The sequence below is a fragment of the Coenobita brevimanus genome, chromosome 38, assembly GCF_032717465.1.
Source record: "Coenobita brevimanus isolate Jiangsu-jjx chromosome 38, ASM3271746v2, whole genome shotgun sequence".
In the NCBI taxonomy this organism is placed as follows: domain Eukaryota; kingdom Metazoa; phylum Arthropoda; class Malacostraca; order Decapoda; family Coenobitidae; genus Coenobita; species Coenobita brevimanus.
Genome location: NC_136991.1, coordinates 47,950,323 through 47,977,453, shown reverse-complemented (window position 1 = coordinate 47,977,453; position 27,131 = coordinate 47,950,323). Strand labels below are relative to the sequence as shown.

The following is a 27,131-nucleotide window of genomic DNA, read 5'->3' as shown; positions in this document are numbered from 1 at the left end:
CGTGTTGCCACGTTTTGAGAAGGCCGTGGTGCTTGCCCCCTCACACCCTCCAACGCAATTACAGTACCTTACTTTATCTAACCTAACGAGACCACAAGTAGTCTAAATTGTATTATTTTAAGCATTAGTCCTCGTGCGTTTGTTTTGAAAACAAATCTCTTGTGAAAAAATTTAAACATTGGACTGTCTTAAGCACATGCGTGAAGGGAGTGAGCAAAATGTTGAGTCCCAGTATTTACTCAGAATTAAATTTTTGCCCACACAGAGACTGAATGAGTCAAGATACCCACTAGGCATAATTTACAGTCTGAACAAACTATGTAATAAGAACCTAACTTGTACTAAATGTAGCAGATTTTAAATAATATAGGACCACTGAAATGGAGGGTTGCCATCACATGCCATCAGTGATATTTTAATTTCCGTTTATGATAAATATAAACAATTCACGCTACGTTTTATATAAGTGTTCTATTTGTATTATATATATTACGGTATATGACATTACCATGATTCACAGTTTCACACAACAGTATAAATATTTAATAAAGAAAAATATGCTTTTTAAACAGCGCAGGGAATGTGTTTGTCCCAATACTGGTGACATCTACCGGAATACTAGCTTTGAAAGCACTCCATTGGGATGCCCCAGTTACAATCCCCTCTCAACCTACAGAGTAGGATGCATAAGGCTACTTGCAACAGATATGCTAAAGTTCTTTCACCTTAACTTTACCTAAATTTTTGTCCTTTTTTCAGCTACTTTCATGTAGCTCTGGCAGAAAGAGACAATGTTACTGCTTTACATCCTTTTCATGGCACTGCTTCATAACTACCATCATTTTCTAGTGTTAAACTAATGTTACAACTCGGAATTTAAAATGGAACAACAGCAAATTTTTGCCAAGTTAAAGTGAAATGGGTATAGGAGGTGGATCACCACATACCCATACCAATTCAGAGAGGGGGGCAGCTTCACAACCCCAGTCCCACTCTCTGCCCCCTCCTTTTTCCATCTCCCTCTATTTTCTTCTGTCTCCTCTTTCCTCCTCCCTCTATTTTTTTCCTGCAATATCCTCTTTCTTTTTCCTTTTTTTGTCTTCTCATCTGGTCTCCTCTATCCTTATCCCTCTATTTTTTCATTATCATAATGACATAAGTATAAAATATTTAGTGCCACCTGAATCACGTCAAGTGAAAAGATCGGGATTCTCAGTGATTACTGCCTTGGCTTCTGCCACTTCATGCTCCCACATGGTTTTGTAAACACTGTCATCTGAGAGATCTACGATCTTCACTGCCTTCACATTTCCTCCACCCATTACCTCTCCAATCACCATTACATACATGCCTGGGAAAAAAAGATTACAGTCACTGACAAAAGAAAAATTTTTACACAGGTATTATGAGCCTGAAAATATGCTCCACTCTTAACACCTGCATAAGCTGCTACAGTACAGGCAGCTACTTCTGAAAATAAGGGCCAGCACACTTCTTACCTTCTCTACCATCATCATCATCATTCAGACCTCCTTTCCCACTCTAGAGCAGGGTGAGAAGTAGCAGCATATAGGCAGCCCAGGTCTGCCCAATTCAATGGGTCAAGCCTCCATTCACTCATCATTCAAACCCACTGAATCCTGGCACCATATGACAGGCCAAAAGGTTTCACCACGTACTGTAGCTTCACATATACCTATACGATAGAGTCCAAACACTGTCACGTTAAAAAGGGGTGCCAAATCCCTGGTCATGCCTCCTCCACTCAAAATTCATCCAGCCAGCTTGATCTCTTGTCAGTTCCTTACTCTTATCAATTTCCATACCCATCTGCCTCACACACTCATCCACCATATCTCTCCACCTTCTTCCTGGCATACCTCGCCTCCTCCTTCCTTCAAATTCGCTCTGATATATCTTTTTCACCACTCTTGTTATCCATTCTCTCCACATGACCATACCAAATCATACACTCTCTTCGATTCTGGTGTCCACAGACTTCCTCACTCCGCATCTTTCACGAATCACATCATTTCATATCCTATCCACTCTCTGTACTCCACATACAGTCCTAAACAGTCCCAACCCCACCGCTCTTACTCTCGACTTTTCATTTTCATGTCACACCATAGTCTCACATCTGTATGATAAAGCTGGCACTAGCACTCTTTCAGGTAAGCTTCATGCAAATGCAACACTCAAGCCTCTGTTTCTTACCAAGGCCTTCATAGCACCAGCTACTTTACTTTCTTGTGTCACTCTACTTTCGACTTCTTTTGCACATTTTCCTCTCTTTTCTATCATTGTACCCAGGTATTGTATTTGAACTCTCTCACCAATTCCAGTCTCTCTCCATTCACTGTAACATCACACTGGGAGTCACCTTCTCTCTTGATAACCATCACTTTACTCTTTGCTGCTTTTACTCTCAGGCACGATGCTAACAGACATCTACAAAATTCTGCACTACTCTACCATGTCTTTTCTGGTAAATAAGTAGTACTGCATCATCAGCATACATCAAATTTGAGATAATCCATCCATCACCATTCATTACCAATGCCATCCCTCTCTCCATTACTCATGCTTTTACTTCTCTCATCACCCCTCCATACATATGAAGAACAACCATGGGAACATCACAGAACCTTATCGCACGCCCACACCAATCATGAACCAATCACTTAGATGTCCATTTACCCTTACACATGCCTCACCACCACCATAAAATCTCTTAATGGCACCTAGCAGCTTACCATATACACCAAATGTTGAACAACAATGGGGACATCACACAACCTTGTCGCACCCCAACACCAATCGTGAACCATTCACTTGGATGCCCATTTACCCTTACACATGCCTCACCACCACCATAAAAACTCTTAACCCCTACACCGCGGGCATGTTTACCAATGTTTTGCGTGTGCCGTGGGGTTATTCGGGCTCCGACAGACTCTCAAAAAATATTTGCCAAAAATCAGTTATTAGTCCTAGAATATTAAAATTACATATGCTTATGGCACATACCTTCAGCTTTCTCCTGGAATGTTTGTTGAGCCTTCGTCGGTTACCGTAGGACTTGTGGAGACCTCTGAAGTTGGGTTACGAAGTCTCCACTTTACACTTCCCGACAACCCGTAATGTGATTACCACAGCCAGATATTAACACTATAAACACTACTCTATGATTTTCAAGTAGTTTGGGATCCATACTCCAAAAAAAAAACACTGTGAAAGCAATGAAAATTACGAGCGCGTCTGACCGTCGCACTTGCGCTAGTTCGCTCTTGGTACTCTGTCATTTATTATTCATAAAACCCCTCACACTTTATATTTCTATTACTATATAACACTTATATATATCTACAGTCTTTATCCATAAGTTTCCTTCAGTAGTATTAGTTTACTGTCACTGTAGGGATTCAATTTCTTTCAGTAAAATACGTAGCATTCACTTTCTTGTCCTGAATACTAGCATTGAGAGTGAATGTCACTTTCACCTCCACTCTCATAACTCATAGTATTCAGACATGCTAGAGTGAAACTTTCACTTTCATTACTCCTAAGGTATATACTCGTATTCTTATAATACTACTCATTTACATTTCTATTTACGTTCTCTATCTTATTTACGTTTTTTACATTTCTATTTTATTTACACTGTGTTATGCACTGTCACTTGAAGTAACTTATAAAACTATTTTCCACTGTTCACGTATATTTACATTCATTACTTTCACTTGCTGTTTACACATTATTTACACATTATTTACAATTCCACTTGCACTGTTTTACTCAACAGAAAGATTGTAGTCACTCTTTTATCAATTGTCAGCCCTTTACCTCTTTCCACACGAAGTTTAGTAGGGGGTAAAGGTCACAGGGCCCTTTGCATGGGGGTGAAAAGCCCCTGAAGCTAGCAAGAGCGAACAGACGTACCTCCACTTCGGAAGATGAGAGTGAACTGATAAGGGTGGGCCGGGGTGGTGGCCTACCTAGGGAAATTCATTACTACCAATGTGAGCCTCTTGAAACAGCTATATATAGCAGTGAAATGATTGGCAGGAAATCTAGACAATACATTATAAATTAGGTAGTTCCAGGTGAATGTAAATATCACTTAGGCTTCTCCCTTCCCTCCTTATATGTATATTTATTACAAAAATAGATTATACGACATATTTCAAGGGGAAATAAACAGCGAAAATTAGCGAACGAGTGCACATGAGGTGTTGTCAGGTGATAATTAGCCAATTCCAGGTGTATGGCACTCTCACTTACCTTATTTCTTTCTTGTATATATTATTTGGTATAAGAATAGGGCATAGGGCTTATTTCAATGGATGAAATCAGTGAAAAATTCCAGGGAAGATTTACTTAGCATAGCACGGCTGGGCAGGCGAGAGGATAGGGTAATGGAGGGGAGGTAGGGAGGGGAGTCAAGAACGGGGAGAAATGGCTAAATTGTCAACAATGGATGGGAGTACAGATGAGATTAGGAGTGCTGACTAGTGTTGGACATTGGCAGTACTGATAGATGATACAAGCCCCCACTTGGAAGCCCAGGTGAATTCAAAATAACACAGAATCACAAAAGCAATGCCCAGCGGTATGATCCCTTGCTCCCAAGCGTCACGAAAGTGACGCCCCGCGGTTAAGGGGTTAATGGCACTTAGCAGCTTACCGGTACCACATACATCATACATAAACAAAACCTTCCACAATCCTTCTCTGTCTACTTTGTTGTAAGCTTTTTCCAGATCCATAAATGCCATATATGGTACACCTTATAGTCATTCTCTCAAGCCTTCTCCACCATTTGTCTCACTGCAAATATTTGATCCACACATCCTCTGCCACTCCTGAAACCACCCTGTTCGTCACTCACAAGGATTTCTGATATCTCTGTTACTTCCTCTATAACAATTCTTCCATACAGCCTCCCTACAACACTCAATAGACTTATGCCATGTTAATTCTTGCACTCACTTTGCTCACCTTTATTTCTGAACAGGAGTAATCATTGCCTTTTTCCACTCTACTGTCACAGTTTCACACATCCATGCCTTCTTACATATCTCCAAGAAGCACTTCATTCCACTTTCTCCACTACACTTAATCATCTCTGCATACACCTCAGCAACACCAGGTGCCTTCCCATTTTTCAGCCGCTTCACAGCTTTGTTCACCTTTCTACCACTTACATCCTTCACACTTTCATACTTTATGCAACTGTCACTTCTACATTTTTGTACCTTTTTCCAGAATAACTTCCTATTTTCAGAGTAATTTGCATTCATTTTTCTTCCATGATCATCATTTACCTCCTTTTTTTCCTCTACACTAGTCTCTTTATGTGCTTCTTGCTCTCAATATATTCAGTTCTTATTTCAACTGAACCCATGTCCTGTATCCACTCAAGCCACTTCTTCCTGTTTTCCTACACAGCTCTCTTAACTTCTTCATCCCACCATGCCATACCTTTGTTCTTTGCTATTACTCTAACCACATCACACACTGCTTTAGCATTCCCAAGCAATCCCTGTATGCATACCACAAGTTGGCCAAATCCATTTCATTCCAATTCACTGATTCCAACTCCACCCCTTCTTTGGCCCTGTATTCATCTGCCACTTCTTTGATCCTCTGCCACATTTGAAATCTCTCATTCCACTCTGCCACAGTTCATCCATCAACAAAGCAACTCCTTCCTTGCATCTTCTTCACCAATTCATGCCCAACCTTACACATTTCACACCCTCCCACTCCGCCACTTCACACCCTTTCATCTTTGTTTCACACAATGCCATCATGGCATATCTCGCACTCTTGAACATATTCACTACTCATCCTCTTGCTCTCCTCATTCATATTTCCCATATTCCACAAGGCCATGCGAATCTGCCCATTTGCTTGCGGCCCTGGGCAGATATTGCGCACTCCGAGGCTCTCCGAACGTCTGCCATGATTTAGTGATTTTAGATAGGGGAATCTGGGGGACATTTAACCCGGCCAAAAACCCCAGTTATATGGTTCCCACTCAGTGTAGTAAATGGTTTCCTGAGTACATGAAACCATTTGGCTTGTCACTCAGTGTAGGCACCATGAGGCAACACTATATTGCATGAGTGGATGATGGGCATCTCCACCTACCAAAAGAATATCCAGAAACCATTAAGTGACCAACGCCAAAACAAGCAAGCATGTTGGTGCTTTATACACGAATGAATGAGCAACCTGTAAGTCATTCACACATGACACTCACATAGTATTTATGTGACTTTAGAGATCTTATATAAACAAAATGGCTCTTGCAAGTCAATACCTTATTTTATCCTTGATCTGGAAGTCATGGAAGCAACTGAAATGGAGACCAAGCCTCCACACCTAGTACCAATGAGGATGAAGGATTAATCATGATACCGGTATGGCTGTAGCTCAAGGAGAGATATGATGCAATGAAGAGTGGAGTTACAACATTCCTCTTCTTTTTATGGATATGTTGAGATAAATCTTTCATCCTCACTGCACGTTTGTGGTGATGCATACGGAGGAAATGTCCCCTTCCTTTAAGGGGCCAGGAAACCTTACCAAGAGTGACTATTGAAACTATCTACACAACAGAATTAACCCCTATTATCTGATTAATTTTTTATTTTCTATCTCTTGTTCATCTTAAGCTTAGGACAGACTTTTAGAAAGGCAGAAGTTATACGCAGCATTCATTAAGCCTTTCACTATCAGTGGGTGATATGAAGCTTAATTATATCCACTAGAAGCAGAAAGAATGAGATACAAAGTCCATAATTTGCAGTGAAGAGGTTAACCCTGTCAACAAAAGAACACCAAAAATACCTTCAGAAATCCATGTGGTTCCCCCAGGGATGCTCTGACACCCGCTGACAGTTCCTAAACAGCCTTGGTCCTTCAGCTCAACCTCCACAACAAAGGGAAAGTGGGAAACAGTTTATCAACACAGAAAACTTTCAACAATGTCTGACTTTACATGACAGTCAACACCTAATATGGTACAGATATCATATTTCAAGTCACTGAATCCTGCAATGAACTGTTTCTGCCTTACATTAATCTGTTAAAAAAAATTATTGGCGGGTGGGGGCACTTGCCATCCACTCATTCAATGAAGTGCTGCTCTCGGGTGTCTGCCCTTTCCTAAGCTCCATCCTTCTTTCTTTCCATCCTCATCTGTCTTTCTTTCCTTCATTCTTTCCTTGTCCTTCTGCCTATAGGTGACTTTACACTCCCTCTATCTTTCTTTCCTTCATTCTTTCCTTTTCCTTCTGCCTGTGGGTGACTTTATACTGAGTGACAAGCCAAATGGTTTCCTGTACACCAGGTTTCAAAATGGTTTCCTGTACACCAGGAAACCATTTACTACGCTGGGTGGTAACCATATAACCAAATTTTGGTGCCTGGTGGTTTAGTGGGTAATTACGGCACTCCAATCGGATTGAGCTGGTGAAGGTTTATATCCAAGGGGTGACTGTGGTTTATTGCTCATGTAATGCCACTCAGGGATGAGTGAGGCTGGTCACTCTCATCTTAAATGTCAGGACCAACTTGCTTAGCCCTGGGCTCCTACGCTCCTCATGGAGCAATGTAGGATTGGATGATGAATGAATGATAAATGATAAAAAAAAATTATTCAAAGCAAAATGTTGAAGGACAAGCCCAGGAATGACAAGAGAAGCAAAGTTTCACACTCAGTTACAGTAATGTACAGTAATTAAAGTCTTCCCATTTAAAAAAAATTAAAGGCAAAAGTAAAATGGGTACCCCTTTATAGTGTTCATTGTTTTGTTACTTGAGGGTCCAACATGCATGCATGCATCAGCCTTGGTCACCTAATGGCGGCTCTTCATGCTGCTAGATCTCAAGCAACTTCTCTATTCAGTTCCTTATCCCTGAGGGCAAACTGTATGACATGACATTATACTGTAAGACTGCTGAAGTACAACAAAAGACAACAGAACCTACTACACTCCCACTACTGGGCTGATGGTACTCTACCTATCATCATACAATCAATTTACTGGCACAAATGCAGACATATGTACAGTCGTCAGCATAAATTCGCTGCAAGTCTACTAGTGTGATGCGAGTCCTATTCTCTGGCACCAGTGTAAAGGGATGAGTTGCCACATACACTTTTATACACTTTAACGATGTGTTTTTCAAAAATGGTACTAGAGACTGCCTAGAGTACAATTCTCTGTATACCATAATTGATTAGCATAAAAAAAATGCAAGAGTTGACAATGTTATGGAATGACGTATGAGAGTAATATTCTGGTATTCTTCATTATAACAGTGTGTTAGCTCCCTTCCTGTCTCTCCCCCTTACTCCTCCTGGTGTCCCCCCCCACCCCTCCCTCTCCCTCCTACCCCCCACTCACTTTCATGCCTCTCCACTGTCTCCTCTCCCCACCCTCTCTACCTTCATTCATTTATCCACAGCACTGACCAGACTGGCGCATCGCAATTCTCTCTTGACTGTTTTCTAAACCCAGTCTGCCTTATTCCCAGTTGCTTGCAGTACTACCAACTATATCCAAGGTTTATTATCAATATTCCTTCCTGTTCTAGTCCCATTCTTACCCTCTTGTCTCCTTCCCATTCCTCTCCAGTTGTCTTTTTGTTCTTCACTGTTTGTCACTACCAACAGCCAGGAGATAAAGGAACATTGAGGTCTTGTTCTTGTGATGTATTCCTTGTTAGTATTTGTTTGAGTGAGCCTGGAAGTCTGTGCCTATTATATCAGTAGGCAAAATTAAACAAACTTTTGTGTCCACTCCTCCTACTTCTCGCCCTCTCTCTTCCCTAGGAAAATGTTCCCAATCTCCTCATACTGTTCACTGAATCACGAAGCAGTATCAGAAACACTAAAGGTTCGAACTGCTGCGTCATGTGTGGAGTAATGAGTGGGAGAAAGAGACTGTTGCATGGCATGAAACTCTCAAATGTTGAGGAGCAAAAAGGTTACAGGAATAGACAAGAAATGGAGAAGATTGCGGTTTATTACGTAGATTAGCGCTGTGGGTGATACTGTATAAGGTAGACAGGGCGGAGAGAGAGAGGAGTGGAGATGAAGGATAGCGGGAGAGGGAAGGAGGAGGGGAGGGTGGGGAGGGACAAGGGATGGATATGAGGGAGAGAACAGGAGTTTCACCACGCGACAACATTCATCTGTCGTCTTTTGCACATTTTTACGCTAACCAGATATAAAGAATATTGTATTCTGGGTGATTTATAGTACTAATTCTTACAAACATGTCTTTAAAGCGTATAAATGCCTGAGTGGCAACTAGTTCCCATATACCGTTGCCAGACAAATCGACCCACATCACACGAGCAGGCTTGCAGCAAATTTGTGCTGACGACTGTACATATCACCAAGTCAGAAGCAGAATTCATAAATGCATTCATATATTACTACATCAGGACAACCAAATACAACCAATCAAACTGTGGAAGTATATACAGCAGTTTTGACATTTCAACAATTGTACCTGATAATCCAGTCCAGTACTGCCCCATTAGGAATGTAGGGGCCTGGGGCTAGCCTACTCAGTCTAGGTATTTAGGGTTAGAGCGAAGTAATACTGTCAAGGCACTAAAATATCATAACACTACACAACGGTTAGAGACATTAATATAATGTTAATATGTAATATAGAGGTTTGATGAAAGTCATGCCTAAATCTGAGAAAGCTGGAGGAAACAGCAGTGGAAATTCTAGCTAAGGAATGTTGCACACATCACAATGTGACATCATGGAAAGTCACACCACACACCTGATGGAAATCACCACACTCATACATGTGCCCACACACATGAACCAACCAGTCATATATGGGGGAAACTGGAGAGACTGGGCAGAAGGGGTTGGGATGCAATAAGAGAGAGAGAGAAGAGGCATGGTGGAAAAGGCAGGGGTAGGGAGCACGGCATTCCTCAAACCTCTGTATTACATATTAAGGGCATATTAATGTCTCTAACTGTTTTGTAGTGTGTTATGATATTTTAGTGCCTTGACAATACAGTAATAAATATCTATCTATCTATCTATTGCCAGACGCCTTAATCCCTTATACGGGGTAGCCCCAAACAAATTGCTTCTAAGTCACCCTGTTCCCTGCCATTTCACTGCCCTGCTCTCAATTCACACACCCCTCTCTCATATACCTCTCCACTCCATCCCTCCATCTCATCCTTGGCCCCCCCCTCCCTCTCTCCTCTTCCACCTCACTCACACACACTCTCATCAGTCTCTCACTCTCCATCCTCTCAACATGGCCAAACCACCTCAATGTGTTTCTCCTAATGCTTCCTATCACATCCACATCCACACCACAACACTCCTTCACATCCTCATTTGTCAGCCTGTCTCTCCATGTGACTCCACAGGCTCCTCTCAAATAACTCATTTTCACTGCTCTCACTCTTGACTTGTGTCCCTCCAACAACGTCCAAGCTTCACTTCCATAATACGTCAGAGTCGGTATCACAATACTGTCATGTAACAACTTTTTCACTTCCATGCTCACTTCCCTATTTCTTATCACTGCTTTCAAGGAACCAGCAACCTTTCTTCCTTGATGTACCCTTTCAAGCACTTCACCCTCCAAACCTCCATCCTTATTCATCACACTACTCAAGTACTTAAACGTACTCACATTTTCCATTTCCTCATCATCCAACCTCACTGTACATTCACTGATTTCACCTCTCTCAAAGACCATAATTTTACTCTTCCCTACATTCACATTTAGATTCCGTTTCTTACACACTCCTCCCAAACTCATCCACCAAGCCTTGCAGCTCCCCTCCGTCTTCACTCAACAACACGGTTTCGTCTGCAAATAACATACAGGAAGTTTCCAAACACTGCCCTCTCTCATTAGAGCCACTCCAACATCCACTGCCCTACCTTGTACCTCTTTTATAAACCCATCCATATACAGACTGAACAACCATGGAGACATGACACATCCCTGTTTCAACCCAACCTTCAAATAGAAAAAGTCACTCAGTTCACTGTCCACATGCACTGCAGCCTTAGAACCATCATACATACTCTTCACAGCATTCAATAACTTCCCACCTACTCCATATATTCTTAATACTTTCCACAATCCTTGTATATCCACCCTATCACATGCTTTCTCTAAATCCATGAAGGCTGCATACAACTTCTTTCCCTTCTCTAAACACTTTTCCACTAAAGATCTAAGAATGAATATCGGATCTACACAACCTCTTCCCTTCCTAAAGCCTCCCTGTCCTTCTCCAACTAATTCCTCTGTTATCTCCCTAACTCTGTCAACAAGTATCCTACCATACACTTTTCCTATAACACTAAGAAGACAAATGCCCTTATAATTACCACACACGTCTTTTTCCCCTTTCCCTTTGTACAAGGGAATAATTATACCTGAATTCCAATCATCCAGGACTTTACCTTCCTCCCAGGCCAACTTGCACATCTTCCATATCCATTCCACTACTATCTCTCCCCCAAGCTTCAGCATTTCACAACACACTCCATCAATTCCTGAGGCTTTCCCCATTTTGACTTTCTTCAATGATTCCACAACTTCCATCCTACTGATTTCTTCCTGTCTTCTCACCTCCCTCCTTTTCCCAGCCATTCCCCAGCCATTTATACTCACATTACTTTCATTCTCTGTGTTCAACAATTCCTTAAAGTGTTCTCGCCATCTGCTCACTTTTTCTCCCTTCTCAACTAGTAATCTACCGTTTTTATCTCTCACTCCCCTACTAACTTCACTGCCACCCTGTCTGACTCTCTTCACCTCTTTCCAGAACATTTTCTTACAGTCCCTCCACTTTACACTCCAATTCCTTCCAAATTCCTCATCTGCTCTCTTCTTACTCCCTCTCATTAATCTCTTCACCTCTCTCTTCCTTTCTACATATAACTCTCTCTTCCGTCTCTCAACTTCTTCCACGTCCCTATTTCTCATCCATTCATTATATGCTTTCATCTTTTGTGCCACAGCCTGTCTCACGTATTCATTCCACCATGCTGTTCCTTGCACCCCCCTCCATCTTCTCTTCACCCCACACACCACATCACATGCTGCACATATTCCTTCTGTGAATATCCTGCACACACCTTCCACGTCCCCCATCTGCTCCAATTCATATTTACCCAATCGTTCCTCCACTTCTCTCTTATATTCTGCCTTTTTTTTTTTTTCTCATCCTCTTGTAACCTTTCCACTCTCCTTACATCTACTCCTTCCTCCCGTTCTTCCCTCTCCTATTTCTCCATTTTACTTGGATCTTGATTCTGACCACCACTTGGTGGTGGTCAGAAAGTCCACTCCCCCAACCTCTGTATGCTCTTGCATCCATTACACATCTTCGCATCCTTTCATCCACACACACATAATCAATCACCGCCTTCCTTTCATTCAGTTCACCACCCATCTTTGTCATCACTTGCCATGTATACCTGTGGATCATCTTGTGCCTGAAGAGGGTATTGGCTATCACCAACCCCCTCCCAGCACAAATGTCCACTAAAGCACTGCCATTCTCATCTATCTCAGCAGGCACACCCCACTCACCAACTACTCCATTCACCTTCACATTCCCTACTTTACCATTCGTAACACCAATCAAAAACACTCTCTCATTCCTTTAAGGTTTTCCATGCACACTTCCACATTTGACCAGAACTCTTCTCTCACTCTGCTTGCACGATCTTTCATTGGCGCACACACGCACACAATCGCCCACATTTGTAGTTAAAATTTCAGTCTTACCCACACAATCCTTGAGCCAACTGATCCATACACTCTTATATTCTCTTTCCATCTGTTACTTACAACAATATACACTCCTTCTTTTGCCCTCTCATTCTCACCTACTCCTGCACATATCCCCCATCCATACTCCCATTCTCTCACATTCTCATCTCTCCATTTAGTTTCAGTTAATCCACATACATCCACTTTTGCACCCTCAAGCACCTGGACAATCTCTCTCTCTTTCACCTCATCATTTGCACCCCTTACATTCCAGGTCGCCATCCGTATCATGTCCTTTGTATGGACCTTAGTCATCATCTTTTCGTCAGTCCTGGTCCGAGGATTCTTGTTCTTAGTTTCAGTTAGTCGTTTTCCAGGGAGGGGCACTAACCCTCCGCCAACCCACTTGCTGTCACATAGGAGACACGTGTTGGTTGGTTATAAGGTTACCACCCAGCGTAGTAAATGATTTCCTGGTTTACAGGAAGTCACTTGGCTTGTCACTCAAGGTAGAGCTACCCTAAAAACGGGGTAACGCTACACTAAGTGTGTGGATGACGGGCACCCCCATCATAATCAATAAAATAATGTAAGTATATTACAACGAGTATTACTTCATCTCTGTTATTGCAGTTTACATTATGATACAGTATTGTAACTCCCAGCAACATACAGCCATCATCATGATCATAATCATCATCTGGACCTCCTTTCCCACCCAAGGGCAGGGTGAGGAGAAGCAATGTCCAGACAGTACAAAACTTGCCCAATCCAATTGGCCACGCTTCCATTCACTCATCATTCAAGCCCCTGGAATCCTGGCTCTACGGGATACGCCAAAAACATTCACCACATTCTGCAGCTTCACACAAACGTATATCCAGACAATTCTGTTTAGCTCAGGAGAGACTTTTCAAACTAGAGGAGTCATAGAATGTATAGCATTCATTACCCTATTCACAAGAGAACTCCCTTATAATGAATAAAATTGGCTAGTTGCAGCAAGTACAGGTATAACACCAATTTTCCGGCATCAAATGGTCCGGCACCTTTTAGCTTGGACAAAATAGTGAGAGGGCACTTAAATTCCCGTACCTGCCAGACTAGTTTACTGGGCGGCCACAGATGGTGTTGAGTGCAGTGAGTGATCACTTGGATTGCTTACAGTGCCTGTCTTGGCAGTGATCCCTGTATTTTGTCTTATGTTTATCTCGTTTTACTTATGTATAACCCTAGCTAGAGCCTCTAAGAATGATGCAAGTGTAAGTGGTGGTGTCAAGCATAAACACCAGTTTAGTTCAATAGTCAAACTTCCTTAATTGTGGTTTGCAATGGCAAAACCCCTTCAATAACCAAATGTTCAGGGCCTACAAGTTTACACTCTCATTTTTGTCCTATCCCCTAGGGGTAGTTTTTTTTATCAAGAATACTCCCCAATATCCCTGCTTGTCATACGAGGCGACTAAAAGGGTTGGCGGAGGGTTAATGCCCCTCCCCAGAAAACAACAAACTAAAAGGACGAACAAGAAGCCTCGGACAAGGACTGACCAAAAGATGACGACCAAGGACCAGACAAAGGACATGGTACAGATCGCAACATGGAATGTAAGGGGTGCGAATGATGAGGTGAAAGAGAGAGATTGTCCAGGTGCTTGAGGGTGTGAAAGTGGATGTATGTGAAGTAACTGAAACTAAATGGAGAGGTGAGAGAGTGAGAGAATGGGAGTATGGATGGGGTATACAGTATATGCAGGAGTAGGTGCGAATGAGAGGGCAAAAGAAGGCGTGTGTATTATTGTGAGTAAAGATGGAAGAAGAACATAAGAGAGTATGGATCAGTTGGCTCAAGGATTGTGTGGGTAAGATTGAAAGTTGGAATACAAATGTGGGCAATTGTGTTTGTGTATGCGCCAACGCAAGATCATGCAAGCAGAGTGAGCGAAGAGTTCTGGACAAATGTGGAAGTCTACATGGAAAATGAGGAAAAGAAGGAAGAAGAGAGTGTTTTTGATCGGTGATATGAATGGCAAAGTAGGGAATGTGAAGGTGGATGGAGTAGTTGGTGAGTGGGGTGTGTCTGCTGAGACAGATGAGAATGGCAGTGCGTTAGTGGACATTTGTGCCAGGAGGGGGTTGGTGACAGCCAATACACTCCTCAGGCACAAAATGATCCACAGGTATACATGGCGAGTGATGAGAAGGGTGGGTGGTGAAATGAATGAAAGGAAGGCAATGATCTATTATGTGTGTGTGGATGAAAGGATGCGAAGATGTGTAATGGATGCAAGAGCTTATAGAGGTTGGGGGAGTGGACTTTCCGACCACTACTTGGTGGTGGCCAGAATCAAGTTCCAAGTAAGATGAAGAAATAGAAGAAGGGAAGGATGGGAAGAAGGAGTAGATGTAAGGAGAGTGGAAAGGTTACAAGAGGATGAGAAAAAGGCAGAATATAAGAGAGAAGTGGAGGAACGACTGTGTAAATATGAATTGGAGCAGATGGGGGACATGGAAGGTGTGTGCAGGATACTCACAGAAGAAATATGTGCAGCATGTGATGTGGTGTGTGGGGTGAAGAGAAGATGGAGAAGGGTGCAAGGAACAGGTTGGTGGAATGAATACATGAGACAGGCTGTGGCACAAAAGAAGAAAGCATACAATGAATGGATGAGAAATAGCGGCATGGAAGAAGTTGAGAGACGGAAGATAGTTATATGTAGAAAGGAAGAGAGAGGTGAAAAGATTAGTAACAGAGAGTAAGAAGAGAGTGGATGAGGAATTTGGAAGGAATTGGAGTGTAAAGTGGAGGGACTGTAAGAAAATGTTCTGGAAAGAGGTGAAGAGAGTCAGACAGGGTGGCAGTGAAGTTAGCAGGGGAGTGAAAGATAAAAATGGTAGATTACTGGTGGAAAAGGGAGAAAAAGTGAGCAGATGGAAAGAACATTTTAAAGAATTGTTGAACATAGAGGATGGAAGTAATGTGAGTATAAGTGGCTGGGGAATGGCTGGGAGAAGGAGGGAGGTAAGAAGACAGGAAGAAATCAGTAGGATAGAAGTTGTGGATGCAATGAAAAAAGTCAAATTGGGGAAAACCCCAGGAATTGATGGAGTGTGTGGTGTAATGCTGAAGCATGGGGGATAGATAGTAGTAGAATGGATGTGGAAGATGTGCAGTTTGGCCTGGGAGGAAGGTAAAGCCCTGGAGGATTGGAAGTCAGGTATAATTATTCCCTTGTACAAAGGGAAAGGGGAAAAAGAAGTGTGTGGTAATCATAGGGGCATTTGACTTCTTAGTGTAATAGGAAAAGTGCATGGTAGAATACTTATTGACAGAGTTAGGGAAAGAGCAGAGGAATTAACTGGAAAAGAACAGGGAAGCTTTAGGAAGGGAAGAGGTTGTGCAGATCAGATATTCATTCTTAGATCTTTAATGGAAAAGTTTCTAGAGAAGGGAAAGAAGTTGTAAGTGGCTTTCATGGATTTGGAGTTTGGGAGGAATCTGAGTGTGAAATGGAAGGAGAGTAAGAAACTGTTTTGGAAGGAGGTAAAGAAAGTAAGGCAGTGTGAAAGGGGAAATAGTGGGGGAGTGAAAGATAGGAATAATAGATTATTGGTGGAGAAGAGAGAGATATTGAGGAGATGGGAGGAGCACACAGATCTTGACCAAGCTATTCAATAAGATATGGGTGACGGGGTTACTACCATCAGTTTGGAAGAATGGTGTAATTGTTAAAGTTCCGAAGAAGGGAGACCTGAGTGAATGTGGTAATTGGAGGGGAATCTCTTTGTCACCGATAGCTTTGAAAGTTTTCAGTAGAGTGTTGTTAAATAGGTTGGAGCCGGTGGTTGAGGGTATTCTGAGGGATGAACAGGCTGGTTTTAGAAAAGGGCGTGGTTACAATGATCAGATCTTTATAGTTAGGCATTTGATGCAGCAAGTTAATGAAATGAGAGTACTGTTAAGTCTTTGTTTTGTTGATTTTGAAAAGGCTTTTGATAGTGTATCGAGAGAGACTATGGGGAAGATCATGAGACATTATGGAATACCAGAGGAGTTTGTGAGGGTCATTATGAACATGCATGAGGACACATTTTGTAAAGTGATGGTTGATGGTTGTCTGAGTGATTCGTTTGAAGTCAAGTCCGGAGTAATTCAAGGTGGTGTTCTATCGCCTTTACTATTTATATTGGTCATTGATTACATTATGAAACGCGTTGGAACAGAAACCGGTGCAAGTATACTTTGGGGAGAGAACAGGAAACTTTTGGATTTAGATTATGCAGATGATATAGTTTTGATTTGTGATGGGCCAGAAGAGATGCAGAGAGTGTTGGACTGTTTGGTGAGTGAAGGTCGCAAGGTGGGTTTGGTTATTAATTGTGGAAAAGCTGAAATAATCAATATGCATACGGAAAATGCGCAGGAATGTGTAATTGGAGGTATGGTTGTAAAGCAAGTTGATAGGTTTAAATATTTAGGTACTTATTTAGCCAAGGATGGTTCTTTGAACTTTGAATTCGAGGAAAGGTTAAAGAAGGCTAATCAGGCAATGGGAATGCTTAAAAATATTTGGAATAATAACAATTTTTCTGTGCATACAAAAATCAAACTTTATAAGGTAATGGTTAGGAGTATCTTAATTTATGGACATGAGTCTTGGTACAGCACAGTGACTATGGAAAATAAATTCTTGGTGTTTGAAAATAAAGCACTTAGAAGAGTATTAGGAGTTAAGTGGTGGGAAATGATACCAAATAGTAGAATTAGAGAAATAACGGGAGTGCAGCCGATCGATGAATATGTTAGATTCTCACGATGGAAGTGGCTAGGACATGTGTATAGGAGACAGGGAATAGTACGAGGTACACCAGGGTGGGTGGCACTTGGTAGGAGAGGTAGAGGAAGGCCAAAAGAGACGTGGGTGAGGACAATGAGACGGGAAGCTGGAGATGAGTGTTGGGGAGATCTTGAGGAGTTAGCACAAGATAGAATGTGGTGGTGTGAGTTCATCGAGGCCCTATGCATCCCCGAGGGTGCCACAGGAAATGATTGATTGGAGGAGCACTTTGAGGATTTGTTGAATGTAGAGAGTGACAGCAGTGCGAGTATAAGTGGTTGGGGAAGGGCTGGAAGAAGAAGAAGAGATGAGAGGAGGGAGGAAGAGATCAGCAGGACGGAAGTAATGGAAGCAATGACGAAGATCAAGTTGGGAAAGGCCCCAGGAATTGATGAAGTCTGTGGTGAAATGCTGAGGTATGGGGGTGAGATTGTTGAGGAGTGGATATGGAAGTTGTGTAGATTGGCTTGGGAAGAGGGAAGGGTTCCAGAGGACTGGAAATCAGGTATAACTGTTCCTTTATATAAAGGAAACGGGGAGAGAGAAGTATGTGGTAACCATAGAGGTAGGTATTTGTCTTCTTAGTGTGACTGGTACAATATATGGCAGAATACTCATTGATAGGGTTAGGCATATGACAGAGGAGCTAGATGGAGAAGAACAAGGGTGATTTAGGAAGGGAAAAGGATGTGTAGATCAGATATTTGTTCTAAGATGTTTAGTGGAAAAGTATCTAGAGAAGGGAAAGAAAGTGCATGCTGCCTTCATGGACTTGGAGAAAGCTTATGACAGAATAGACAGGCAAGGTATGTGGAAGGTATTAAGAATAAATGGAGTGGATGGGAAATTGATGAAAGCTGTGAAGAGTATGTATGAAGGAGCTAGGGCTACGGTGCGAGTGGATGGTGAGCTGAGTGAGTTTTTTTATCTCAATGTGGGACTGAAACAGGGTTGTGTGATGTCTCCATGGCTGCTTAATACATACATGGATGGGGTTGTAAAGGAGATGCAGGGTAGGGCAGTGGATGTGGGGGTGGCTCTAATGAATGAGGGTGAGACTTGGAAGATTCCGCTGGTGCTGTTTGCTGATGATACAGTATTGTTGAGTGAAGATGAATGGGAGTTGCAAGGTTTGGTGAATGAATTTGGAACAGTGTGTAGGAGGAGGACGCTGAAAGTTAATGTAAAGAAAAGTAAAGTTATGGTGTCTGAGAGGATAGAAGTCACAGAATGTACAGTGAGGTTGGATGGTGAGGATATGGAGAGTGTGAGTGCATTCAAGTACTTGGGTAGTGTGATGAATAAGGATGAAACTTTGGGAGATGAAATGCGTGAAAGGATACAGCAGGGAAGGAAGATTGTTGGTTCACTGAAAGCAGCGATGAGAAATAGGGAAGTGAGTATGGAAGTTAAGAAGTCACTGCATGATAGTATTGTGATCCCTACCCTGACGTATGGAAGCGAGGCGTGGACCTTGCAAGAGGGGAACAAGTCAAGAGTGAGAGCAGTGGAAATGAGTTACCTGAGAGGAGCATGTGGAGTGACATGGAGGGACAGGTTGATGAATGAAGAAGTGAAGGAACGTTGTGGGGTGGATGTGGATGTGGTTGTGAAGATTAGGAGAAATACACTGAGGTGGTTTGGACATGTGGAGAAAATGGAGAATGAAAGACTGACTAAAAGGGTGTATGTAGGTGAGGTGGAGGGAGGGAGAGGGAGGGGGCAGACCGAGGATGAGGTGAAGGGATGGAGTTGAGAGGTATATGAGGGAGGGGGGGTGAGTTGAGGGGGAGGGTAGTCAAATGGTGGGTGACAGAGCGACTTGGAGGCGTTTTGTCTGCGGCCACCCTTTGCGGGATTAGGGCATCGGGCTATAGATAGATAGATAGATAGATATGATAGGGTGGATAGACAAGGATTGTGGAAAGTATTAAGAATATATGGAGTAGATGGGAAGTTGTTGAATGCTGTGAAGAGTATGTACGATGGTGCTAAGGCTGCAGTGCGTGTGGATGGTGAACTGAGTGAATTATTCTCTTTGAAGGTTGGGTTGAAACAGGGATGTGTCATGTCTCCATGGTTGTTCAATCTGTACATGGATGGGGTAATAAAAGAGGTACAAGGTAGGGTAGTGGATGTTGGAGTGGCCCTAATGAGAGAGGGTAGTGTTTGGAAACTCCCTGTACTGTTGTTTGCAGATGAAACTGTGTTGTTGAGTGAAGACGAAGGGGAGCTGCAAGGCTTGGTGGATGAGTTTGGGAGAGTGTGTAAGAAACGGAATTTAAAGGTGAATGTAGGGAAGAGTAAAGTTATGGTTTTTGAGAGAGGTGAAGTCAGTGAATGTACAGTGAGGCTGGATGGTGAGGAATTGGAAAATGTGAGTACGTTTAAGTACTTGGGTAGTGTGATGAGTAAGGATAGAAGTTTGGAGGGTGAAGTGCTTGAAAGGGTACAACAAGGAAGAAAGGTTGCTGGTTCCTTGAAAGCAAAGATAAGTAACAGGGAAGTGAGCATGAAAGTGAAAAAGTTACTACATGACAGTATTGTGATACCAACTCTAACGTATGGAAGTGAAGCTTGGACAATGTTGGAAGGACACAAGTCAAGAGTGAGAGCAGTGGAAATGAGTTATTTAAGAGGAGCCTCTGGAGTTACATGGACAGACAGGCTGACAAATGAGGATATAAAGTAGCGTTGTGATGTGGATGTGACAGGAAGCGTTAGGAGGAACACACTGAAGTGGTTTGGCCATGTGGAGAGGATGGAGGATGAGAGACTGACGAGGAGAGTGTATGTGAGTGAGGTGAAGGGGGGGAGAGGGAGGGGGGGGCTGAGGATGAGATGGAGGGATGGGGTGGAGAGGTATATGAGAGAGAGGGGTGTGAGTTGGGAGCAGGGCAGTGAAATGGCGGGGGACAGGGTGACATGGAGGCGATTTGTTTGTGGCCACCCCATATGGGATTGAGGAATCTGGCAATAGATAGACAGACAGACAGACAGACAGACAGATAGATAGATAGACCTAACTAATGACCCATGAAAGACTGGAGGGACTGAACCAGCAGTGTTTACACCAATTCTGCTGCTCTTGATTGTGGACCTGAAGACCCTTTTCACCCATATTTCTCCTGACTAACTTTGTGAGCCAAATAGCCAATGTATTTCGTCTGTGAATATGAAATTAAAGATTAACTACCGGTTTTCCTTACCACGAATTTCTGTTATTGCAAATACGACACTTATCAAATTTCTCGCTGTTTTAGTCAAATTTACTCTAAATACTATACATATTGCCACTTCAGTTGATTCTTAATTACTAACACAGTCAGTTCAAAAGGTTATTTTCATCACTGGTATCTACTCTGGCACTTTGTAAGTGAGTATGCAGTGTATAAAGAGTTATTACATTTTAGGGTTGTGTGCATATGGAAGCCAGTCACCACAAGGCACTTCGGTATCACAGTAACTGTTACAGAGTTACCCAGTGACCTACCACACTGGCCACTTGTACTTTGATGTATATTTTCACTCACCCACCAGGTCACAATGGTGTATTAATCAACATCATCATCATCCGGACCTCCTTTCCCACCCTAGGGCAGGGTGAGGAGTATCAACGTCTGGACAGCCAAAGTTTGCTTAATTCAATGGGCCACTGAAACTTTATGCAGGCAGTAATTCAAGAAAGCATATGAACATTAGAAAAACTATGAAAGCTGATAAGAGTACTAAGCATGATTGAGTGATGATGAAAATAATGGTTTCAATAGTGTCGGATGAAGTGGACTTGTTAGGTAGCTTGATAACGAACCAGGCTCAGTTGTTCCATAAAGAACTTAAGTTAGAACACGAGTGTAATTACGCTGAAGGATAGTGGGGCAGAGGTGTATTGTTGAATAATTATACATGACCTCTGTTGGTCCCTGCTGAATTTATCAAATGTGACATTTGTGGCCTCGGTTTGTCTAGCAAAACTGTTCATCTGGCAAGACTCTGGAACCAAGGGTGTCGGAAAACTGGTGTTATACCCATTTATCATCTCAATCTCTTATATTTCCACCTAAGAATAGGGTGAGGCAGGATTTAGAAATCAAAGAAAGAGAAAAGGCATGACAGAAGGAGAACTGATTAATAGCATGCTTTGCGAAATGGGCCACACACTCATTCACTCACCACTCAAGCTCCCAGAATCCTGACTCCACCAAAATAACATGTCACCAGGTTACATCTATCTATCAACATCCAGATATCTTCATCCCAGAAGGAGTGGGAACAACTGAATCTCTTACATGTCACCCCATCCTCAGCCATCAGGCTGCCCTCTTTCCAGCTCATACCCCCTCCTCTCTCATATATCCTTTCACCCCAACCCTCCACTTCATCCTCAGTCTACCCCCTCCCTCTCCCCTCCTGCACCTCACTTACTGTACATACACTCGTCTAGTCAGTCTCTCATTCTCCATTCTCACCAAATTTCTATCTACAGTATCCATCTATAGCCAGATGCCATAAGCCCATAAGGAGTGGCCCTTTAACTTCAAGTTACTTGTTTTATGGGGAGAGGCACTAGCTCTTTGCCAACTCACTTGTTGACAAGTAGGCAACACATGTGGTTTGGTTATATGGTTACCACCCAGCACTGTAAATGGTTTCCTGGCTTACAGGAAACCATTAGGCTTGTCAATCAATGTAAAGTCACCTGAAGAGGAAAGAAGAGTAATAAACATTGACAGGAAAGATGGAAGAAATAGGAAGATAGGAAGGCAAACACAGAAAGCGAATGATAAAGGTGAAGGAAAAGTAGGGAGCACTACACTTACTGTACATACACTCCTAGTCAATCTCTGATTCTCCATTCTCACCAAATTTAAATGGCTAAAAATATCACATAGAGAAAGTGCTAGGTGTAGCCTACCTGATCGAGGTCATCCGTGCAAGAAACAACCTCTCCCTGTATCCAAACCAGTGACAGATCTGGTCCACTCTCATGCTTCTTCCACTGTCCCCCTGTAAGCAACACAGCATTTACAGTACAGAACATGGATGCTGTAGATTAAAAACTTCACTCCCTTGATGTCCCGGTATTTTCGTTTTATTCCAGCTACTGTAGGCTACAGATGATGATGATGATGATGATGATGATGATGATATATATATATATATATATTTTTTTTTGGGGGGGGAACTACCAGTAAAGACTTCTAGCACTGAATGGGTAAATAAAGGTCATGTTCAACCCCTCTAGTCTGAGAAATCTTGTAAAATGAATATAATTATTTGGAGGATGCAAGAATGAACTAAAAATTACACTGCTGGATTCAGAAGTTAATACACTATATTACAACAGACAGCAGAACACTTCATATACTGTACTTCTGATTTCTTCCATAAGTAATGTATATTTTAAGAATACTCATGTACTTTCTACGTGCTATAGGCTAAACGGCAAATAAAGAGAATGGGAGCAAGGAGATGAAAACCCCTCTTCTTGCATTGCTTTAAAGATGTGGCATGTACTGGCCAAGTAGTATTATAATTGTATAAAAAAAAAAATAAAAAAAAGTCTACATTTCTCTATCTAATGTGCACAGGCTAGTACAGGGGAAATATGGTTGTGATGATATAATGATGATGATGATGTAAAAGTGGTTTGGTGCTGTACAATTTATACAGCCAAACAGTAACACAAGCATACATAAGCACATAACAAAAATCCATTACCTATATTCTGCAATGTCAAAACGTCTCCTGTGTGTAACTTGATTGCAGGTCGGTCAAATTTATCACTGGACATAACTGGAAGCTGAAACAAGAGAGAAAAAAAAAAAAATCAGTTCCCATATGAGCTGCTCCCATTTCTTTTATGGTTTTAGCTTTAAACATTTCCTTGCAATACAACACAACTTAAAATAATCATCAGTATTCTTTATGCCATATTTGGTTAACTGCTGCTAGATGGTCGCTATTAAAAAAAAAAAAAAAAAAAAAAAAAAAAAAGTTTCACCAATATCAACAGCAATATACCTGTATACGGAAGTGATACTGGTATATCCACTGCAAAACATCTTGCAACACACATTTTTCTGAGATACAGTCAAAGTTATGAATGAGTTTTTGCATATCCCTGCCTCTGAAATTCACCTATGTTTGACTGTACTGTACTTGGTGACGCTCCTAGATTCACTGTCATGTCCAGCTTGCCACAAGCCTTCAGTGCTCATGGAGCTCCCATCACAGAAACATGCATGTGCACTGTTTTCAGCCATGTCCACTAGGTTTTTCTTTTATTATTATAATTATTTTTCTGTGACTTCCTGGTTTTTCCTAATCGTTACTCAAGATGCCTGGGAAGAGCAAGACACATTAGGAAATGGTCAGAATCTTTACTTTACAAGAAGAAAAGGCCCTTGTTAAAGGAACTGCCAGATTGTAAGTGGAACACTGCACACTGATGACTGCAATAAGTGACCTGCTGGCTTTTCAACTTCTGCCAATAAATTTGTGTTCTGGTTGACCACACAAGACTTCCAATGTTACAGATACTCTTCTGCAGTGAGAAGTATTCAAGACCCTTAGCATGGCAAAAGAAGTGTTAGAAAGAAACCACTGAAAATTCATCACATCACATTATTTAATATCATCTCTAAAAGGAAATAAATTTTCCTATTGTTATGAGGCCAGAAAAAATTTGCAAGACTCATCTTGAATTTGGCCATAAATATTGCCCCTGGACATCAGAGCAGCAGGCAGGTCATGTGGTGTGACGAGAGCAACCAGTAAATCAGCAGGTATGACTATAAGTGCACCAGGAAAATTATGAAACCATGCTATAATCTGGGGCTCTTTTAGTGGTGTTATGGGGAGAAGTAGCTTGTATTTTCTTTAACAGAATGTTACAATGAACAGTGACTGGCATCTTTTTTTTTTTTTTTTTTTTTTTTACGTGTCCGACTCTGGGCAAAGGCTCAAGGCCTATTTCTTGGGGGCAGTGGCCCATCCCAAGGCCCAGTAGTCCTCCTACACCTCCACATGTCACCACTTCGGCGCTAACACCCACCGTCCATATTGAATACATGCTAGGGCTGTCTCATACAGGACTAGTGTACTGGTATTAGCGGGGGTGTTTTTACGACATGTCGGCGGGTCATCTAGTAGATCAGGAAAGTCTGCTTTTTTAGGAAATTCAAATCCTTAAACTGTTCCCTGCCCCAGCCGGGATTCGATCCTGGGTCCATTAGGACTGCAGGCCGCCTCTCTACCGATTCAGCCATGCCTCCCCCAAACACGACATCACACTGGGACAATAGTGGCTAACATGCAGGCCAGCTTTGTAAGCCGCTAGCCAAACTGACCCACAGTAAGCATGATTTTGCCTGCGAGGCAAAATGGATAACAATTTTCATTTGCAGCTTGTTGGTGGGATCAGATCTCAAGTGAGCTTATATTAATTTTGTAACTGGTGCGAAAATATTGTTATTCACAGAAGGAAACTTTGACTAAAATTGTTAAGTAAATATAATTTAAGTCTTGTGTCTTTTATTCATTTACATTATCTTCTTGTGACATGAACTAAATATTCGGACACTCGGGTGACCAGTAGAGGAGGCTGTCTGTTTTGTTTCCAAACAACAATTGGAAATCAGACTGTGACCAATATTCGATATGGATCCTGCAGCAAGGAATACTCGGTCAATTTATAGTATCGGTCCCACGATGATTTTTTCATCCAACCTGGGTGTTTCCAATGGTTTTTGGTGTGAGTAGTTCGAATTTGACTTTCATTTCTATCAGAAATCAATAGTTTCTGAGATGTGACCCATTTTTTGTCATCACAGAAACTACTCTACCGGTTTCTGACAGAAATTTAAGTCAAAATCATCAGTACTCACACCAAAAACCACTGGAAACACTCATGTTGGATATCGTTTCGATACTGAAGCCCTGGAAATGGGGCAGGATTTGAAGTAAAATAATCCTAACCTAACCTAACTCAATCTAACCTAACCGAGCTAACCTAACATAAACCCCCCTAACAAGGTCTAACTTACCTTACTCTGGAGATGGTGGGTCAGACTCCACTGGCGGCACACCCAGAGATGCTTTTCTTGTCGCAACTGAAGTCGTACGTGACAGTGAGGACCCTCCACCTGACTTGGAAGGATGCCGTGCCTATGCAGAAAATTGACGGAAACCTTAGGTTCTTGGTAAAAAGCCTTGAAAATCTCCCAAGGCTTCAGAGCACACCCACTATACGGGAGAGACATGATGGGACTGACTTCTGAATCTGGCAGAGTGCAGGAAAATTTGCTCATTGGCGGAATAAAATTACATGTGATTGGTTGATGAAGAGGGAGGGATAGCTGTGATTGGCTTTCATAGGTCACGTGACTCTAACACTGTCAAATCGGTGTAAAACATCATAAAATGCATACATAATGGTTTAAAATGTATTAAAAAACTGACAACAATGTAAGATGGACTGCTGCTGTTACTGTTTGGTAAACATGGCTGTATGGCAGCACGATATGGGCTCTTTCTGTACTGAAGGAAAAAATCAGTATTCTCGTAAACCGTTCATTTCCGAGAGCAACGACACATCCTGGTGAGTACAGCAAAATGATGTGCATAGCCTGATGGGTAGAATAAGAACGAGTTTTCTGTGGGACTGATACTATAGTTTGACCAAAAACTCTAGTAGACTGCCTTGTGGCTCTGGAATTGCTGAAATACGTGAAGCGGTTGCAAAAACTGAGGATAAGGGAGTGGGTGCGCCATAGTGGTTTGTTTACAAATGACCACGAGGCACCAAGGCAGACAACACTGCTAGTCGTTTCGGCTCACAAAAACGCACGCGTGACGGCAACTTGACTTTGCTAGCCATTTTGCCTCACAAAATCTGCTCCCATGTTAGCCACTTTTGGCCTAGTGTGATGCCGCCTTAAATTTTTTGCAGGCAGTTTCTAACATTCATGGTATAGTATAATGCAGGGTGATGCACCATGTCACTGGTAAAAAAAAAAAAAAAAAAAAAAATTGCTGAGTTATAATGTGCTTACCTGACAAAGATCCCTAACCCCTTTTAGCTCAGTTGATGACCATGTGTGTTCAGACTGAAGGGTTGATTTGTCTAGCAACCAAGGAGACTCATTCCTACATCATAACCAAGAATAATATCATTTCATGTGACCACGACGTGCTATTCAAGTCATACTGTATAAGCAGCCCTGTTCTGACTGATGAAAACAAAGCGACTAAGTTTTTACACTCAGGCGGGGTCAGTAAATGGCCGTGATTTTTAAACTGAACTGAAATGTTTATTGTTATGAGTAAACAAAGCACGAATAAAGTGAGTAACCATGAGATCTCATCCCTGCCTTATAACTATTGATCACTGAATTTCACGCAACCACAACTTACTACTGCAACTCGAGTGGGTGGCCACTCCCATCGAAATAACAAATAAACAAACGTTTTGTTTACATATTGTGTTCGG

The 27,131-nt window shown here is 42.0% G+C and overlaps 1 protein-coding gene across 1 annotated transcript; it reads right to left on the bottom strand.

Annotated features, from left to right (window-relative positions):
- Positions 1–695: 695 nt before the first annotated feature.
- Positions 696–27,131, bottom strand: LOC145396452 (recQ-mediated genome instability protein 2-like). The gene is made up of 6 exons (XM_080269827.1): positions 27,056–27,131; positions 25,687–25,807; positions 23,360–23,441; positions 22,554–22,645; positions 6,859–6,940; positions 696–1,351 (listed from the first exon to the last, which is right to left on the bottom strand). The coding sequence occupies exons 3-6, from the start codon at positions 23,430–23,432 to the stop codon at positions 1,191–1,193; spliced, it is 408 nt and encodes a 135-aa protein (XP_080125953.1). The 5' UTR covers positions 23,433–23,441; positions 25,687–25,807; positions 27,056–27,131; the 3' UTR covers positions 696–1,190.